The 20,721-nt window shown below is 52.4% G+C and overlaps 1 protein-coding gene across 4 annotated transcripts in view; it reads right to left on the bottom strand.

Annotated features, from left to right (window-relative positions):
• Nucleotides 1-6,641: 6,641 nt before the first annotated feature.
• ZBTB16 (zinc finger and BTB domain containing 16) overlaps nt 6,642-20,721 on the bottom strand; it is a 122,470-nt gene continuing 108,390 nt past the window's right edge. For all 4 annotated transcript variants that reach the window (XM_032838434.1, XM_032838430.1, XM_032838433.1 and 1 more), the window contains exon 4: nt 6,642-6,760. In XM_032838434.1, the coding sequence (XP_032694325.1) occupies nt 6,666-6,760 (95 nt within the window). In that variant the 3' untranslated portion in view covers nt 6,642-6,665. The remainder of the gene's footprint in view (nt 6,761-20,721) is intronic.

Here is a 20,721-nt window from a genome sequence, read left to right as displayed (position 1 = left end):
TCCCTGCTGAGCAGGGAGCCCAATATGGGGCTTGATCCCAGGACCCTGAGACCATGACCTGAGCTGAAGGCAGAGGTTTAACCCACTGAGCCACCCAGGTGCCCCCCTAGCCCCAGAAATCTTAAACCTGGCAATGGCTTTAGCCGTGTCTGTCTGCCTCTTTGCCTCACCAGGGCACGAGGAGGGTCTGAGGTGGGATGGCAGACACAGAAAGTCTACTTGAAGAAGGCAGAGACCCAGAATTCCCAGGCTCCTGATGATAGCAGACATGGGCTAGGCTACCAGCAGGAGATTCAAGATTCTTGAGCCTTCGAGGGTACCAACCAATGAGGCCTCCTCTAAAACGTGGCCAGGCATGGTCCTGGTGCTCCTGGAGGGTGAAATACCCAGGCGAGGACTAGGCTGAGTGCTTTACACGGATCATCAAATTAAATCCTCACAACAGCCCTTATAGGACAGACCCCATCATCACCCTCATGTTATATGGGAGGAAACCGAAGCTTACAGAAGTTAAGCAACAGGCCCAGGATCATAAAACTAGGATTGGAAACTAGATGGTCTGCCACCAGGTCCCAAGTTCTGGGGGGCGCTACGCACAGACCACCCCGAACCTCGCACTCTGACTTTAGGCCCTGAAGGAGCACCTTCCCCAAAGCCTGTAAGGCAAACCTGAGCCACCCTCTCAGGGATGAAACTTGCCCAGTGGGTAAAGCCCTCCAGAGAGCCTCCTCTCCATTCCTGTCTTCGGGCAGGTCGGTCCTCCCCAAGCAGCCACGCACTCAGACACCCTTCCTGGCCTCTCTGGCCTGACCCACGCAGACCCACGATGGCCCCATCTTCCCCATGTTCGTGACACAGTCAGGCGGCTGCTCTGATGTCCCTACACATGAATGAAAAGACTGAAATTTCCTACTGGTCCCCCCCAAGACCCCTCACCGAGACCGCTTCCTTCCCACGCAGGGCACGCTCAAGACCGTCTCGACCTCCTTGCCTTCAGCTCAGAGCCAAGGCAGCTGCCCTGTCCTCTAATTAACGCCACCCGATCCCCTCTGCTGCCCCCCAGGCCCGTTCAGGTCCCAAACGGGGATGTACAGTGGCTTGAACAACATTATGATTTGTAAACCCCACTCCTAATTAGTTTGACTTTGAATAAAGAGGGTAATTATTTTTAAATTTATTAATGCTGCCTGGCCGGAGAAGCTTCCAGATCAAATGACACGGAGAAGCTATTTCTGTTCCATGACGTGGCAATTTATATTACTGACCGGTCATTAAAACCCCTGGCACAAAACCACTTGTGTTTCCTGAGCCAAGATAGTGTCCATGTGTCAAATTTCAAACCCAGAGTATAAATTAAGCCATTAATGGTATTTATCGGTTTATCTGGACTTAAAGAACGACTTGCTAATTTCAGACATGCCCAATATAGAACCTCCGTGGTACGCTGGGGGAGTGTGTAAGTGTGTGCGTGCGTGCGTGCGAGCACGCGTGCGCGTGTTTCCGCACTCTTTATTTTACTGAACAGTTAAAAAAATCTGATGTGTCAATGAAGCACAGGCATCTCGGGGAGCTGCGTAGCTGTTAATTCCTCGCTGCTCTGCAGCCCGACAGTCTGGAAGCAGCAGTGTTTTGCAATATGTATTTGTCATAATATAAAAGGTGTAAAGTGATCTCTGTTTATCTCCTCAAAGTCTTCGCTGTACCAAAACAGAAAGCTGAAATATGACAACAAAGCCCGAGCCCAGCCCAACCACAGGCAGGGCCTCCCAGAGCACCAGCCGGAGCCCACCAAGATCCTGGGGGAGGGGGTGTCGGAGACGTCACCCCCTCAGAAATCCCCACCACAGAAATCCGGGTTAAATGGCGCCAGAAGGGTGACACGTCAAGATGCCGTTCGTTGGGCTAAAATGGAATGAGAGCTACTTTCTACAAAATTGACTTCTTGGTTTCAAAAACCAAGACGTCACGATCACCCACCCGACGTAATGCTGCAGGTTCAGTCTGTTAGTCCTCAACACGGCAGCTCTGGGCATGGAATTCCCAGACTCAGTTCGTTTCAGGCAAGGTGTATCCTGTCCCAGAAGGGGGATGCAGGTGTTCGGGTGCTGGGGATTCTTAGTTAAATGGTTCACAGCGATCCAAAAGAGCCCTGCCCAGGCAGGGCCCTGAGCAAACGGATCTCTGAACAAGGTCTCCCCAGTCATTCAGCCACACACCTGTGGACCACAGTAAGTCACCCCGGAGGCGGGGTGGGGGGGGCTGTGGGAAGAGGGCTAAAGATGGAGTTGGGTCAAGCGCCAGCTCTCCACTTCCTAATGTTCCTAATGGGCGGCTTCTAGGCCTCTGTTTTCTCATCTATTAAATGGGTATAATGGAGAAATAGCTTTTATCCAAAAAGGTATCAGAAATACAGAGCAGCATGACCATGAATTTCCCTGTCCCCAGGGTCTCGGCTCCTTTTCCTCTTTGGTGTGCTCTCTGCCCTCCTATTGGCTTTCAAGTGTATCTGGCAGCCCACCCGTGCAGTTAGAGCCCCCACTCAGGCTTCTGACTCAAACTCCAGACTCTCTTTCCAACCACTAGTCAAATAGCCTTCTCTGGAAGGTGTCAGCCACTTCCAAAGTCTCACTGACTTAATAAATCCTAGAAGAGCACTGGTCCTAAAACGCCTCTCAATTTTCAAAACTGAACCAACCCAGATTCTAAAAACAGGTGGAAATGTCATTAATACCACTGAATTGTATGCTTAAAAAAAATAGTGTAATATACCAAATATCATCAAGTTGTGTACTTTTTACAGGTGAACTGTACGGTATGTGAATTCTGTCTCAACGAACTTGTGTAAGATAAAAACAGAGAAGCTTGTCTGCATTGATCCGTGTTGTATCCGCCCCCCCTCAGTGGGGGATGCCAGGCACACAGAAGGTGCTCACTCAGTGCACGGGGTCCGTTCGCAAACAGCCTCCCGTCCTGCTCACCCCTCAGGGACTCCCGGACCTTCAGACTTAATCTGCACGGACAGCTAAAGCTGCTCACTGCTTGGTCACCACAGGCCCCAGATCAGAATTCTCAGAGGGTGATTCTCTGACATGAATGGTCCAGCCAGAACTGGGCCCTGGGAACACCTAGGTCTTACCCTGGCTTTCTAAATAACTGGCTCCAGAACCCTGGGCAAAATCACTTGGTCAAGTCACCTTCTCTATAACCAAGTCAGGGAGATGCTCACCTAGAAGGCTCTCCTCCAACTATCACAGGCCAAGGCCTGTGACACCACGTTTTCCACTTGGGAAAGGCAGATCGTGGGAGGTCACAGGACACAGAAATACCACCGACATAATGGTGGTACCAAGAGCAGCAACGGACAGGTCTTCCTTCTTCCATGCTAGCCCCCTATGGTAGTTTGGCAGCCTGTCTCCAAAGATGACCGCCATATAACACTCCAGATTTGTCTGTCATGACCCCTTGAGAAGGGGAGTCTACCCCTTGAGTCTGGGGCTGACCTGGGCCGGCTCTGGCCAATAAAACATGGCGGAAGTGATGCTATAGGTTTTCAGCCTACCTCAGAAGAGGTAGCTTATGCTTCCAAATGCCTGGGGCCTTGAGCTGTCTCATGGTAGAGCCACTCTACCATGCAGGAGGCTGTGTGGCAAGCATGGAGAGTGAGGAGGCTATCCACCATGTCCAGACCCACATACGGCTTGATTGGAATCTCATGAGAGGCCCCAAGTGAAAACCAGCCAGCAGAGCCCAGTCAACCCACAGGGCTGTCAGAGATAATAACCCTCTGTTCTTTAATCTGCTGGTGGAGTGGTTCGTTACACAGCAATTACTAACCGACACACTCCCCGTAGTCAGTTCCCAACATGGGAGCCAGAGTGAGCTTTCAACACATGAATCAAGTCATGTCATTCTCCCATTCAAAACCCTCCAGTGGACTCTTACTTCCTTCTCTCTGTACATGTTTGTCCACATATCTGTGGGGTGTATGTGTATTTACTGAGATATCATTCACATACCAACATGTGACTCATGCACCGTGCAGTTCAATAGTTTATAATGTGAGTTGTGCAACCATCCATTCTCGAACATTTCCTCACCTCCTCCCAAGCCCCTCCCCATTTCCCCCAAATTCCCCTGGCCTCTGGCAACTACAAATTTACTTTTTGTCTCTAGATTTGCCCATTCTGGATGTTTTCATCCAGAATGGAAATCATACAACATGAGAGCTTTTGTGATCAGCTCCTTTCACTGAGCAAGATGTTTTTAAGGTTCATCTATGTTGTAGACTAGATCACTCCACCCCATTTTATAGACAAATAATATTCCATCCTGCACATAAGTGACATTTTGTTTATCCATCCATCAGGGGGCGGACACTGGGTCATCTCCACCTTCTGGCTGTTATGAATAACGCTGCTATAAAAATTCACATGCAAGTTTCTGTGGGAACGTATGTTTTCATTTCTCTTGGGAGACACCTTGGAGTAGAGTTGCCATGCGTATGGGATCGCCATGTTTAGTCTTTTGCGGAACTACCAGACTGCTGTCCAAAGCAGTTATACCACTTTCCATTCCCACCAGCCCCGTGTAGGGTTCCGAGTTCTCTACGTCCTCACCAACACTTCTTACTGCCTGAATTTTGTCTTATAGCCACACCCTGATGAGTACAAAACATGACTTCATTATCATTTTGATTTGTATTTCCCTTGGCCCAGTGGTGTCGAGCATCTTTTCATGCACTCATTGACTATTTGTCTATTTGTGGAGAAAAGCTATGCAGATCTTTTGCCCATTTTTAATTTTTGAGTTCTAAGAGTTCTTTATGTTTTCTAACTCTAGGTCTCTTATCAGGGATATGATTTGCAAATATTTTATCCCCTTCCAATGGACTTTCAGCACATGGAGAATAAAATCTAAATTCCATGCTCAGGCTGAGAGACCTCTCTGATTTTTGGCCTCATCTGCCACCACTCTCTGCCCCTCACTCTCCGCCCTCCTCTCCACTCTCCCTCTACAAGGCTCCTCATGCTGTTCCCTGAGATGGTCAAGTTTAACCTGGCCTCAGGGCTTCTGCAAGAGCTTGTTCCATCTGAGAGGCTCACTCCCTTACATCAGGACCCTGCTCAGATGTCACCTTCTCAGAAAGGCCTGGCCATTTAATCTGGAATACCACTTTTCTCCCTATCACTCTTTTCCCCTTATCCTGCTTCATTTTCCTACTAGCACATATCGTTACCTGACACTGTATTACACAATTACATGCATATACTGTCTCCCCAGTAGAATCGCAGGTCCACGGGGGGCAGGAATGCTGTCTGTCTCATATGTCCCCATACCTTAAATGCAACAAGCATGCCAGGCACATTGGGGGAAGTCAATAAATATTTTAAATACACCTACTGCTAGATATGAAATGCTTACTATGAGCCAAACACTCTGCAGAGCACTTCCAATAAAGTATCTCATATCAGGGGCGCCTGAATGGCTCAGTGGGTTAAAGCCTCTGCCTTTGGCTCAGGTCATGATCCCAGGGTCCTGGGATCGAGCCCTGCATCGGGCTCTCTGCTCAGCGGGGAGCCTGCTTCCCCCTCTCTCTCTGCCTGCCTCTCTGCCTACTTGTGCTCTCTGTCAAATAAATAAATAAAAAATCTTAAAAAAAAAAAAAAAACAGTATCTTATTTTATCCCTGTGACAACACGACGCTATGGAGGTAGGTATGATTACAACTCTGCTCTTCTAACAGACGAGGGGACCCCGAGTAAGACCGTTTCAAGGATGGATCCCTGGTCTCATAGGCAGGAAGGGCAGAGCCAAGGTGAGACCCAGGACATTCAAGCTGCAACACTCCCGGCCCCACTCTTTTTTTTTTTTTTTTTTAATTTTATTTATTTACTTATGTATTTGAAAGAGAGAGAATGTGCATGAGAGGAGAGGGTCAGAGGGAGAAGCAGACTCCCCGCTGAGCAGGGAGCCTGATGTGGGACTCGATCCAGGGACTCCAGGATCATGACCTGAGCCGAAGACAGTTGCTTAACCAACTGAGCCACCTGGGCACCCCTCCTGGCCCCACTCGAACTAGGCGAAGTCACTGTCCCTCCTTGCGGGGCCCTCATCGATGACACAAGAGGAGCTTCCCACCTTACAGAGTTACCAAAAGGCGGCCCCAGGGCCGGGGTACAGCTCTGAGCTACAGTAACGATGACTGACGGTGGTGACGGCACTGACACCAAATACGGTGACCTTGTCAGCTGAACGGTTCACGTGCGTCCTTATGCAGACACTGCTTTCCTTTACCGTGACTTGACTCACAGCGGGAAGACCAGCCCGCTGTGGCCCCTGAAGGTTTCAGAGGTATTCAAATAGAGTACAAGAGGTTTCTTGACCATTCACCAAGGGAAGGGGATGCTAGATAACATCTCGGACCTTCTAAGACCTCAACAAGAGCCTGCTAGAAGGCTCTGAGAAGATGGGGCCCTCGTGGCCTGTGAGACCTCAGCCAGGACAGCTGTTGCTATGGGGCAAGGTCATAGGTAGATGTTCCTGCTGTCCAACCCCACACACGAGAGTAGCTGAACAGGGCACAAGCTCCCCAGGACATGACGAGATGTCACGTTTGCTCAGAGAGTGTGCCGGCACGCTGGAGGACCTGGAGAACGGGGATCCGTCTACTCACCGGTATGGGTCTGCCTGTGTGTCTCCAGCGCATCCTCCTTCGAAAACTGGGCTCCACACTGGTCACAGACAAAGGCTTTGGCACCCGCTGAAAAGATAGGGGAGGCAGTCACCATGAGAGTGATATTCTGCTTGTGCAAGGGGTCCTGGGCTCAAACTGTGTAGGTGGAAGCTGGGGGAGGGGGCTGGATACGTGAGAAGATCCCGAGTCAGGTATGGTCGCTGGCCCTGGCAGCCAGCCTAGCCCTTCCTCCAGGATGTGACCTCCCACCCAAATGAGCTCCAGATGCCCCCATCCAGGGTCACCCAGAGAGAAGAGGGAACCAAATCAGAATAACCAACACAAGCAGAGTGGAGGTCCTGATGAGACACCCCAAGAAGCAGAAGGATTCTGGGGGGCTAGCTCTATGGAGAGGAGTAAAGGATTAGACAGGTGGGGGCAATGGGTCCCACTGCGTAGACTGTACCTTATGGGAAAGTAGGGATGGCAGACATACCTCTACTTGGACAGCCCCCAGCTCAGTATACCCAGAACCAGACTGTCTGCCCCAACTACCCCGAGCCCCCGATCACTTAAAATCCCCGAATGACTCCCTGTGTCTTCAGAACGAAATCCAAACTCCTCATCGAGACTCACAAAGCCCTTCTGGACGAGCTGAGATCTGTGCTTTGTCTCCTGCCCCTTACTCTCGCTGCCCCGACTCCAGGCCCACTCAGCTGCCCAGGTTCCCCGAAGGGCCCAGGTTCTTCCCCACCGAGAGGCCTCTGCTTGTCCTTCCGCTCCTCCCGTGTCTGCCACTCTTGCCCCTCACGCCCTCCCCACAGGCTGGCACCATCCACACACCACCTTCCATGACTGCCTGGCATCTGGAGGATGCAGCCCGTCCCTGTGCTCCCAGACGTTCCAGATCAAAGGCTCGCCACTGCGCTCTCCTAAATGCCTGTGCACCTTCCCTGTCTCCTGCCACCCCAGAAGTTCTCCGAGGGTGGGAGTGTGCCGTCCCACGCTTGGCATCGGCCCGGCACCCCGTAGGAACTTGTTACTGTACCTACCTGTGGAATCGACACAATCGATTCAGTGTGATTCAAACTGGTAAACTTTTTCTGAACCATTAAAAAGCAACAAGGCCATAGCGTCAAGACAAATAGGACTTTTTACCATTTGCTAACAGTCTTTAAGGCTCTGATCAGCGATTTCATTCAGAGGCACCTGTCTCAAGACTCAGCCGTTTTCATTCGAAATGTCTTCTAGATACATCTCTTGCCATGCCTGTCGACTCTCACTGCCCCACCCAGGCCCTTGCTAGGTGGCCCCCAGTAGGCTGGTAGACCCAGGATGGCCACCACACCCCTCAGCTGTCCTGATTCACCCAACGCATGCAGGTGCCTTGAAGGCCACTTGCTTCCTTCCTGCTTCTTGCTCAAGAAGTTACACGGCTCACAGTCTGCACTGATTGTGAATTCCTCTCCGTGGCCGCGAGGCCTGACCAGTGAGCCACCCAGCTCCACAGGGAGCCGTCTCCACCAGCCCTGGAAGGCATGGCTGGACCCGCCCCGAGTCTCTGCACGTGAGCACAGCCTGGTCCCAGTCCTCGGACTGCTCCCGCCCCATTGCATCCTCAAGACCACAGGGTGCACGCGTCAAGCACACCAGCTTTGTTCTGCCCTTTCCAGGACACCCTGCACATTGTTCCTTCCAACCCTGTGTTTTATGTTTGTATGAGAATCTCCTAAGTGGCAGAACTTTTTTTTAAAGATTTCATTCATTTATTTGACAGAGCGAGAGAGCGCATAAGCCGGGGGGAGAGGGGGGACGGGGCAGAGGGAGAGGGAGAAGCAGGCTCCCCACTAAGCAGGGGGTCCAAGGCGGAATTCAATCCCAGGACCCTGAGCACCCAGGCAGCCCGAGGCAGAACTTCCTACACATATTCATAGCAGAAACCTAGTGCTGCTTTCCAACCATCTCAGATCTCCTGAGGCTCTACCAGATACCAGGCACGATGTGAAGTATTTAAGATGTACTGTTGCCTTTGTTCCCATCAACCTTTGGAAGTACATATTGCTCTTATCCCCCTTTAGCAGATGAGAAACACCAACCTCAGAGAGGTTCAGTAGCTTGCCCAGTGTCGCACAGTAGGTGACAGAAGTGGATTCAAACCCAGGCAGCCTGACTTCAGAGGCTTTGCTCTTAATTTCTGGGTATTTTGGCTTCCTTAGGGCTCCATCTGCAAAGATGCTTCATGGATAAGAAGGTGAGGTATGGGCTTCCTTCCCCCGACTCAAGAAAATAAAATTCCAGTATGCCCCTTTACATCAAAGTTCTATGCAAAATTCTAGCTGGAGAAATGGTTCCAGTATTATTTAAAAAAAAAAAAAGTTTTAAGAACTATTCCTTAGAGTAACAATCCATACTATAAGGAAGAGAATTCAGAATACAATTGGTAGCAGTATAGGCTTGTATTAAACCGCAATAAACAGTTCTTGTTGGGGAAGGGTAAAAGATCCCAGAGCACATACAGAACGTCAGATTCTAGAACACCGACCTTGTCTAGATTCCAAGTGATGAGCAAAATATACCCTTTCTAGGTGCTCAATAAATAGTACTTGACTGGCTGAATAAGTGAATGAAAAAGTGCCCTAGGAAAGATACGGAGTCACCTTTCCTTAAGAGCTTTAAATATAAACATTGCCGGTTGTACTGGGTAGCTGGGGTTGAATTCTGCCTGGAGACGGGGAGGTCACGGTCACCCTCAGGTGTCCCTTCAAGCTGCAGGGTGTGTCCTTGGACCAAGGACCCGTATGTGCCTTACATGGCTTCCAGAAAGGGCTTTTGAAGGAACCTGATGGCAAGACAGTCCTAATGTGCATTCATGCAGGTGGCGGCCAGGACCCCTTTCCATTCACGTACGCTGGAAAGGCAGCAAGTTCCTCAAAGAGCAGCGTGGACCAGGCGGGCGGACGAAGCCACAGCCTTCCTGCCTGAGAAACCTTCCCCAGTCCCGAATCACCAGCCAGCAGTGATTTCCGGCAGACCTGTACGGGATCTGGCTTTGGCTGCATTTCTTTCTTTGGTTCTCATAGTTCTCACAGCTCCCTAAAGAAGAAAGCAGCCGGGGAGGCCCGAGGAGGGCAGCGGGGGCCGGAGAGCCCCGTGGGCTCCGCCTCGCGCAGGAGCCCTGCAACCAGGTGGAGGCCTCCGTGTTGCCGCCTGAAAGGGATGTGGTGTGGAGGCTTCTTAGAAAACAGCCATCTACACGGCGACGGCAGCCTCTGTTTCAAGGACTGAGAAGCAGAGAGAAAGGAAGGAGGGCAGGTAGGAGACGAAAGGCCGGATGTGTGCCATCGGACAAGCTCAGATGAAGATAAAAACAGATCAGCACATGTGATCTCGTCAAGGTTGCCGGCGTGGCCGGAGCCTGACCACTGCTGGCTGCCCTCCGCATCCTCCCCTCCCCTCTCCCCGCCTGCCTTGCTGAAGTCACCACACTGAGCCAAGGCTGTGAAGTCCCCGGGCCTCCGTGCAGAGCCGGGTCCACCCGGACGGGTCAGAGCTCCTATCATGCGCAGAGACCCCGGACGTTGGCTCCCATCGCAGGCCCTGTTCGTGAAGCCCTGGCACTCCCCCGCCCCCGCCCCCCAAATCCCCAGGGTGAGCCCAACAGCAAAGACAGGCTGTTCCCGGGCCCAGGAGCCCAGCAAAGACAGGCAGAAAGCCCCTCTTCCCAAGGAGGCATGTGCCTTTAAATTGTCTCTGTAATGGCTGGCTCAGAGGCAGAAATATCTGGCAGCCCTGAAATTAAAAGTGATAAATTTCCTCACCAAGCTTTGATCAATAATAGAGGCCTCATCTGTTAATCAATAAGACAGTCTCTGCCTGTTTACTGTGCACATGTTGTTCGCTGCTGCCTCCCCTATGATGTCAGGTCTGCATTCAAAGCAATTCAAGTGTGTATAAACCACATGGCTCTTCCCAAAATGCATTACAGTGACATCATGCAGGCCCTAATACATTTATAAAGCATCGGTGCGAGGCAGTGATGGAGGGAGGAAGCCGTTCGTGTCTGTCGAGCGCAATGGGTGCACGAGGATTGATCAGCGTTGACCCCCCACAACATTTCTTGGGGCTGATCTTGGGAGTGGGGAGAAGACCAGTGGGGGCACAGCTCAGGGATGGCCATGCCTTGCCGTATCCTTCCTACATGCAGGGACGTTTTCTGGGTGTCCACTAAGAGCGTGCCCAAAGGCGGGTAACAATAGATGAACAAGAGGGACAAAATCCCTGCCCTCAGAGAGCTCACATTCTAGAAGGGAAGGAACATCTTTAAAAACCCAGTAAATATAAAGTAGGCGGGGCTCTGTGATAAAAAGAAAAATAGATTAAGTGAAGAATGACAGAGAGGGTGAGGGGCTGCTCTTTTTTATGGGGTCGGCACAGAAATGCTCTCTGATGAGACGGTATCTGAGTAGGGACGCTGAAGGGAGAAGCCCACCCCGTCTAAGGAAGCCCATTCCAGACAGAGGAGGAGGAGGAGGCCGGCGGGCTGGAATGAAGCCAGTGAGGAGAGATGGGGTCCAGGAGGGGATGGACGGCAGGGACCGAAATCAACCGCCAAGGGGGAGAGCAGCCGAAAGATGGGGTGGGCTGGACCCTTGCCATCCTCCCTCAAGACTGCAGATCTGAGCAAAGAGCACCCTCTAGAGTGGGGAACACCGGGTCCTGGGCCAGCCCGGCCACTCCCGGCTGCGGACACCACCATGACCCTCCTTCCCGAGCTGGGAAATGGGATGTGCTGGGGTGAAGACGGAAGGGGAAGATGGATCTCGATGAACACGAGCTCCTCGTCAATCACCACGCGTTCGGCAGATACACGAGCTCTCCGATGCTACTGATACCTCAGGAGCAGGACAGCACGCGTCAGAGCTCAGGATTTGGGTCCGATGGGTCAGAGTTCGAATGCCAGCCAGGTTAGTCACGAGCTGTGACCCTGCCCCGAGCACGCTGCCTGATCTCAGTGGGTCTGTCGCCCCCTCTGTAAAATGGGAATAAAAGTAAGTCCCTCGGAGGATGTGACATGGTGGGTAAAGGGCTCGGTCCTCTATCTGGGGGAGGGGGTGGGCAGATACCCACAGGCCACAAGGAGTAGCTACCATCACCACCAGTCAGGCTCAGGGTCACGATTCCATGAAAGAACGTCTCCATGCAAAGTATGATTGATTTTACTCAAGTTCAATGTATAGTTATTTGGAGGTCATTAATCTTGTGTAAAGTGAGGCTCACGTTTATAAAGACATATTTCACTATAATCTCTCTCTCTCTCACACCTACACACACCCCTCATGCCTCTCGTTTAAAGGTGAGTGATTGTCTTGTTGAGGGGAGCAGGAAAATCTGTCAAAGGACCAGCATTGGCAGCCGCTCCCCAATCCCGGTCCGAAATCCTCCCCAGATGAGCCTGAGGAGCTGCAGGCCAGGGTCCTGCTCGGCCTGGCTCTTCTGGGTCTTCCCAGGCAGGCAGACTGGAAGCTCTGTGCGAGCAGGCGGGCTGGCCTCTGGCCTGTCCCCGCTCTTTCCCAGGAGCCGGCTCCTTCCCTGGCCTGCAGCTGTGATCATGCTCGCTCCAGAAACAAAGAAGCCCTCCGGCAGGTTCCAGGCCCACAACTGGCCTGGGAAGAGGGCAGTGGCCATTCAGGGCACTGCCAGGCTGTCCCCTAGGGGGTGGCAGAGTCCTTATTCTACAGACTCTGCGTTCTCTACTGGGCCTTCCGAAAACTCAAGGACGTGGTCTCAGCTGGCACTGAGGCAGTTTGGGGCAGAGAAAGGGTGCAAATGGGGCTGTCTGCTTCCTCTGGAGCATGGTCTCCCTCTGTTCCCCACCCAGCTGCCCAGCGCTCGCACCCCTGCAAGAGAAAAAGCAGCCCCTCCCTCAGTACACTCAGAAGCCTCCCCCTCAAGAGGCCTCCAACAGCCAGAGAGGACCCCGGATGGGCTGGCAGAAATCTGCTGAGCGACCCCTGCTGCCAGCCCAGACCTGGAGTTTATCTGAGGTTCAGTGGTAAAGAGACGGACAGACAGACACCCTCGCCCTGCCAATCCCGGGCGATCCTGCAGAAAAGGCTCAGGGTGCCCCCTAAGCTACCCAGGGGGAGCAGGAGTGCCTGACTCTCTGAATCTCCCAGACTCCTACGCTCTCATATTCCTACCTGCCTTCTGGATGCCTCCAGAAGGAAGAGGGCTCCACGCAGGTTAAGGTGAGCTAGAAAGAAAGGAGGCAGCCACCACAGCCCTCAAGGAGGCTGGGGAAGGTCTAAGGCTTCCATGTGTGTGTGTCGGGGGCGGGGGGCTTTTGCTCTGTGCTAAGGATCACCCCAACTCACAGTAATCAGAGGAGTCCCAGGCCTGGAAACCCCTTTCAAAACCATAAAGTTTTCCCTAACCACCCAGCCTTCCAACAACAGAACTGAAATCCAGCAGAAACTCATCAGGCTCCCCGCAGCTGTCCCCCCGCCAGCCCCCCACACTCCCTTTGGCGTCTCCCCTCTGCAAAGGGTGCAACCTTCCTCCCTACTTGCCCCCACAACCAGAAACAGGATGAGGGGTGGTCACCAGCATCCAGGAAGGGGAGTAGCAGTAGCCAAACACAGTCAGAAGTAGGCTGGTGTCTCTCTGAAGTAAATAAGGCAGAAGCCAATGAAAGGAAAAAAAAAAAAAAAGAAAAAGCCAACTCCCTCCTTCTCCCACCCCCATGCTAATAAGAAGGCGGGGGTAGGGGGGCTCTGAAAAAAAACCCACTTCACATTTGCCAGCATCTCATGTGGAGTAGTGTGTGCTTTTTCTTTTAATTCCTTGAGATTTTAAAATAAACATCTTGAATGTTCTGATGAGATACGCATGCCTGCTTACATAAGGAAGTACAGAGTGTACCAAAACAGCAGACCCAAAAAAGCATAAGCTGTCAGAACAATGAGTACAGACACGGGGCATTTACAGCGGGCCGCGGTGTACACTTTTATTTACAGTACCTCTTATCAGACAGAGAACACCGGCTGCCGATCCCAAAGGCCAGCACTGCGTGTTCTTTCACTCAATGAGATGTGTACTCCCGGAGGATCTGGAAGGCGGGCTCGTTGCCCGCTCGCTCTCCCTCTCTCTATCCAGCTCACTCTTTCTCCTGGATCAACACAGCAACAGCTGATCCAGAACCAGAATCTCGGGGAGAGACACTCCTTCGGGGACGGGGGTGGGGGGAGCCACGAGCAGATGCGGGCTGGACAGGAGACCGGCTCAGGGTACTGTTGGAGGAGAGTTTGAGCCTAGCCGACAAGGGAGTGGGGGCAGGGCACCCACGACAGGACGGGGGAGGGGGGCAGGGGGGCAGTGAATGAACTAAGGGTGCAGGCCCCAATCCAAGGGAGGACGGAGGAAGCCACCGGGGTCGTCTCTAAACCGTGCCAACAGAGACGGGGACTAATAGGGGACTGCGAGTGGCAGGTTTTCGGACCTCTAGATGTCAGTTCCCCATCAATGACCTGCTAAGTGGCTGGTGTCACGTGGCTCAGTGTCCCCTCCGTCAAAGACCAGACTGTGGAATGGGTCAGAAGGAAAAGCTGAGGCATCTCCAGTCTGAGATAGCACTTCTTACCCCACCCGATAAACCTCACGCTGTCGGGAGGTCCCACGGTGAACTGGTGTGCTTGGCTGTCACTGGGATCCCGGGTCTTCCTTATCCCTTATGCCTGTAACTCAGCTCTCAGAGAGCCTTTGGAGCTCTCTTGGTCACCAGCTACAGCACCAGCGGGAACCCAGCTGCCTTAGAAACGCAGCCCCTGGCCACCAGTATAAACTCATGTGCTCGGTATACAGCTGTGCACCAGACAGGTCAACAACCCTTGTTCCAGGGTCAAACAGACTAGGTTCAAGTCCTGGTTCTGTCATTCCTAGCTGGGCAAGTGAATTCTCCTGTCCGGGCCTATCTTATAATTGGGCACAAAGCAGCTGCCTCCAAGGGTTGAGTGAGGATTCGTTTAAACAGCATAGGTAACCGTCCAACAGCACACGCGAGGTACTCAATCAACGCAGCCTGACGTCAGCAGCATCACTGTCCCCGCTACCCTCCCCCACTGGTAAGGCCTGGGCCCGGGGAGGCAGCAAAGGCATGCAGCCCACATATCAGATCATTTGCAATATTCTTACCACCCAGCCAAAACACAGGGAACAAAAGAAGGGAGAAAAGATGCCCACTCTGGACAAGTCTTCAGCAGAAGTTCTCTGGGGAATGGAAGATAAAAGAAGCAGAGGACACGAACGATTGGGTGCCTCCATGAAACCCCTCTACAAACCAACAATGTGCACAGAGCCCCGGGGTGGGGTGGGGGGATTTCCGTCAATGAAGTGTCTGACTCTTGACTTCAGCTCAGATCATGATCTCGGGGTCGTGAGACTGAGCCCCATGTGGGGCTCCACCCCGGGCGTGGAGCCTACTTAAGATTTGCGCTCTTCCTCTTCCCTCTGCCCCTCCCACCTAAAATAAAAAACAAAACAGACCAACAACGTACAAGTAAAGACGGGGCCCCAGTCGCTCTTCACTGGGAGAAGGTCAAAGAAATGGCAGCTCTCCAGTCAGCCCTCAACACTCACGGCCAAGTTTTGACAGCACTATCAACCTCCTTCTAAAATGAGTGCAAGCCTATTTAAGGTGAGTTATTTTAAATAAAATACAAGTAGGATAATTAATCTGTCACAACAAAAACAACAGCACGCAAATCTTCCCGGGGTCGAAGCAAGAGTATTGATTTGGGGGTTCGCCTTAGGGCTGCCTTTAACCCCTTTCCTCCCCAGGCAACTTCCATGACTGGCCAATCAAGGTATGGGGGGTAATCAAGGCAGTGACACAACCCCTTCTCTTGTTATGAGAACGTCAGACCCCACTCTTGATGGACTAGACTTCTAGACACACTGGGCCAACTCAGACATCCCCCCGTGAGGTGAAGTCCCCAGCAGCTGGTGGCCAGACCCAGCAACAGAATTCTCCTCACTGGTGACTGGGTCCTGGGGCCAATTTTGTAGACTCCCTTTCCTCCTTGAAATGGGGTGATTAACTCTCCCATGTCCACCTTCCAGGAAACACTAGCCCACAGCAGGTGCATGAATATGAATAGTTACTATGATTCTGGGCTAGCTTCACGTCATCAAGCTGTTGGGCTCTAGGAGGTCAGCCTCTGGTCCGAGCCTTCTGGAACTCCAGTCCCTAAGATTCCAGCCCCAAGGTTCCTGGAGGGAGGCCCACCTGCGACAAGCACCCGAGAGAGAGGAGACGGGGCATTCCCGGACAAGGTGCTCAGCTGCTGGGGAGGACAGCAGGGCACTGAGAGGGGAGGCCGGTGGAGAGCAGGCTCGAGGAGAGCTCGCCTGAAACACCATCGAGAGGAAAGGACTCAGAGTCCCAAGTGTCCCCGCCTGCGCTCTGTAGCCTTGGGTCAGCCACTTCATCTCTCCATCTGTAAGTGACAAGTTTTAAATTGGGACATGTCTCAGGGTCAAGAGAAGATGGACGGGTGTTGCGGGCAAAGCAGCTGGGGGCACATGGCAGAGACCGCTCTCCATGGCTATAAAAGGGAGCTCCTGTGCTTACAACCCTTGGCAATGCGAAGGTGCTGGCTAACCCGAGCCGGGGCTGGCTTCTCTGGTTCAGCCAGGGGATTCCTTCTCAAGGAAATACCTTGCTCCATCAGGCAGGCAGCGTGGAACGGACAGTCCAGACACTGGGAGAATCATTAGCCAGACAGAGCGGGACCAAGCCAATGAGGCCAAGGGGAAGGCTGAGCCCGGGGTTCCAGGAGACATCTAGGCTCTCAGGGACTTGCAGCTTTTTGTTTAAGAAAGGTAACTCTGCAGTCTTGGCATCTGAAGGAGACTAGGTAGAAAGGTCATTGGAGATTTCTGCCATGATTTTATGGGATCTCCCCTCAACCTTTGGATACCAACAACTGGTTTCTCCCGTGGACCCTACTAGGGCCTTCTCAGGTGAGAGGTTCAGATTGGAAAGAAGGGTTTCTATGGGTATCTAGCAGATTCAAAACTCTGTCCATTACCCAAATCCCTGGCTTCCTCCCTCAACCTCAATGACCCTGCTCCTTTCTGCTGAAGCACCCTTAGAGTCCTCTGTCACAGGCCTTCCCCCCGAAATCTGGCCTGGTGGCCCCTCCCCAGCACCCCTCCCCAGGGTGTGAGATTCATGAGCACTGTCTGGACAATGGAGAGAAGCAAAACCAGGCCGCTCCATGGGCAAAGACCAAGATCCAACCCCTGCTTGCCAGAATTTCGAGCTGAGGTCAGCTACCACTCAGTCCCCCAACATTCCCTGACATTCCCTCCAATTAAATTCTCACTTATTTTCAGAGGGAAGGCAGGGCATGGCAGCCTTCCCCAGCCCTGACTGCATCCTGGTCCTGCCTCTCACCTCCAGGAGCTGCAGTGTCCTCACGGCCCCAGGAGCCCCTGACAGCGCCTCCTACCCTACAAGTGTACAAATCCGGGGGTTCCGCTCACTAAGCAGCGGGGCCACAAGGTGTGGGACGGTCTCAGTGAGGCAGTGACCATGAAGGCGCCTAGCAACAGAATTGCCTTCAGGCAACAGCCCCCTAACCCTTCCCGTCCCGGGGTCCCAGGGGTCCTGCAAGGACCGCCTTCCATGTGGAGCAGCAGGGTTCTACTGTCATCCCAACAGTGGGAACAAGAATACATATGGCAAAATGTACTGAATGTTATGAAGTAAGCACCGTCCTAACAGCTTAACGTGCCACGTACCAGCCGATTCTCCCATCAGTTCTAACGTTATCCGCATCCTGAAGATGCAAACGTGGAAGTTTGTAAAACTTGGTTCACTTAGCCAAGGTCTCATAGCTAGTGCACATCAAAGAAACAGGAACGAAATCGGGGTGGCAGCACGGAGAGCCCACCAAATAGAGGTCTTCGATGCTATCGAAGATTAAAGAATAAAACGTTCCTACTCAGGGAGGCAGAAAAAGGCCCCAAAGGCAGCGTGCTCAAGTCCTCGGTCATCCTCCACACTCTGGCACTGGCGGGTCACGCTCCCAGGCCGTCCTCCTCCGGGTAAATGCTCTTCTCTGGGCACTTTCTCTGTCAAGAACAACTTCCTGGTGCCCAGGTGTGACAGCAGTGCCCATCAGAGTCTGGACTGGGAACCAGAGGCTCCAGGCTCTACATCCAACTCTGCTGGGCACAGTGGTATATTCTAGAATCCTGATTTCCTCGGCCACCATTTCTGCATCCGAAAAATATCCCCTCAGAACCACCTGGTGATAGTAGGAGAGGAATGAGGTTGAGGACAAGAGAACGTACAGGGCTTTACAGAAGAAAAGGTACGGCCAATCCTCGGGGCTGACTTACAATAAAACCCCAGTTAGGAACAGCCCTCCATGGGGCGCCTGGGTGGCTCAGTCGGTGAAACGTCTGCCTTCAGCTCAGGTCATGACCACAAGGTCCTGGGATCAAGCCCTGCATTGGGCTCTCTGCTCAATGGGGAATCTGCTTCTCCCTTCTTTTCTCCCTCTGCCTCTCTCCCTGCTCGTGCTCCCTCTCTCTCTCTCTCTCTCTCTAATACATAAATAAAATCGTTAAAAAAAAAAAAGTAGTATCTCTCTACAACCTCCATGGCTGACTCCCCTCCTTCACATTCTCCTTTTGATTTCTAAGCAAGCAAGATATTCTATCATAAAAAACAGTCAGTTGTTGGGGCATGGGGGTGGTTCAAGCAGTTAAGGGTCTGACTCTTGATTTCAGCTCAGGTCCTGATCTCAGGGTTGGGAGATCGAGCCCTGAGTTCGGCTTCACACTCAGTGGGGCGTCTGCTGATGGTTCTCTCTCTTCCTCTGCCCCTCCCCCACTTGCATGTGCTCTCTCTCTCTCTCTCTTTCAAAATAAATAAAATTTTAAAAAAAATCAATTGTCTCCAAAGTAGAAAAATGGACTCCTACACTGACAGACGACAGCAAACGCATTCTTTCAGAGGCTGAAACAGACAAGGTTTCCCTGGTTGACCTGCGCTTAACCAAAAAGTCTCTTTATTCCCCCTTTCTGGGCAGCCTTGCTAATCGAGGCTTTATAGAACAGATGCTCACTCTTGGCTCCAAGGGTCTCTTCCCTTACCCTTCCCTCCCCATGTCGCATGTGCCCCTTATAACCTGCCCTTCATTCACTGCCCAAATTGGACCCCTTTCCCCAAGAAGAGCACACAAATCCAATTCGTTTGGGGCTAAATATGTAAATCTTGGGCTGAGGTGGCCATCCTGGACTGCAGAGTTGCCAGCTGCTGTAAATTCATACACACACACACACACACACACACACACGCAAACGCCAAGGCAGAAACCACCAATCCACAGCTTCTACTGTTCCTCTCTTCCTGATGACAGCTGGGAAAGAGGCCCGTCACCTGGCTCGCCCGTCACAACACCCACCGCCCCATCTCAGACCGAGCCCGGGGGCCTGCCACCTGCCCTCCCCCTTCCACAGGCCCCTCTCGGTGGCACGTCGCGGCTGCCAGTCTCTCCAGGCCTGCTGTGGCTTTCAGAAAACAGAGCATTTCTATTTTTAGCCCATCTCAGCCTAATAATACCCCCCAACACCCATTCAGCTTAATCACTTTATTGAGGACAAGAAGCAGGCTCTCCAGCCCGGGTGCTTCTGATGTTAGGAAGTAGTAAAATGTTCAAACTGGTTAAAAATGACACTCACTGGCTTGCCTTTGGTGTTTCTGAGACCTTAATTGAGGCCCAGGCTATGGATCTAAGGAACCTTGCAGGTTTCAGAGTCTTTCCTTCTTACCCCCTGCACCATAATTGAGGTGTTACATTACAGCTCCAGCACTGACATTTTCAGACTCAAAATTCAGAAGCCTTGAGACTCCACACTTCTTGAAACAGAAACATGGCCGGTCACCCTCTAATGCCCCTTCTTAGCATGAATCACCCCCCACCACCACCCAAAACAACAAAACGCAACTCGCCTCTTGTGGCTGACCTCGTGCAGAGCTGGGGGAGAGGACTCTCCCCCGCGTTAGGCGTTATTAAAGCGAATCTGACAACTAAAATGACATCGAATTGCTGCTTGAAAACAGGAAGGTTTGTTTGGTGTAATTAGAGGACCTGAGAATTTGGTGTGCGCAGAAAATAGACTGTTGGTGGCTCTTTCACACACACCTTTGAGGCCGTGACTTCCAAAGCTTTGGGGTGACATTCACGAGCGTGCGATCTGTGCCTTGCGAACCAGGGGCTGGGGGGACGAGAGCAGCCTGGAAAAGGAATGAAAACACCCTGGTCTCAGAGGCGAAGACCAGCAGCGTCAGGGGCCGGCCAGCCTGGGTTTACAGCCCAACACTGCCTCCTTTTCGCAGGGCGATCTTGGGCGAGTGAAGTCAGTTTCCTCCGCATCCAGTGGAATCCTAACAGCCCCAGCCTCCGTGGGGGCTTATGGGGATCGAGCGAGGTCGTGAAGCACCTGACACGATAATCTGGCACCTGTCGGCCCTCAGTCCACATTAGCTGTCCCGGTTACTATCGCTCTGTCGCGGGCACCTTCTAGGTTTAGTCCTTGTCTCTGCAGCCTTCGCACGCGCACACACAGAGTCTGATGCTAGAATGGCTGATCACCAGCTGGTTGTATGCCATCTCAGGATGTCTGTAGACATGGGGTAAAGAGCACCATGGACTCAAAGTGGCTGATGGGATCTGTCACAAGCAGGAGCTTTGAGGGGCTGGATGACCTCTCAGGTCCCCTCCAGCCGGCTTCCAGGCCTGCGAGCTTACTGGGAGAGCCTCCTCTGCCTTCCCAGGCAGCCCCTCCCTCCACCCATTCTCCCTTCCTCCCCTTCGCGGGCAAGGTGCTCAGATCCCCTTTATAAACTTCTTGCTCTTCGGAAGGCAGAGGCGGGATGCCTCATTAACTTCCCTAGCTAATTTTACAATTTAACCAAATACCACATTCCTGCCTTGATGCAGCCAGTCTCTGCCTGCGACCAGCTTTTATGGCTG

The sequence above is a fragment of the Lontra canadensis genome, unplaced genomic scaffold (assembly GCF_010015895.1).
Source record: "Lontra canadensis isolate GAN:19392208 unplaced genomic scaffold, GSC_riverotter_1.0 scaffold104, whole genome shotgun sequence".
Classification (NCBI taxonomy): domain Eukaryota; kingdom Metazoa; phylum Chordata; class Mammalia; order Carnivora; family Mustelidae; genus Lontra; species Lontra canadensis.
Note: the sequence above shows the minus strand (reverse complement) of the source record. Positions and strands in the feature narration are given on the sequence as shown.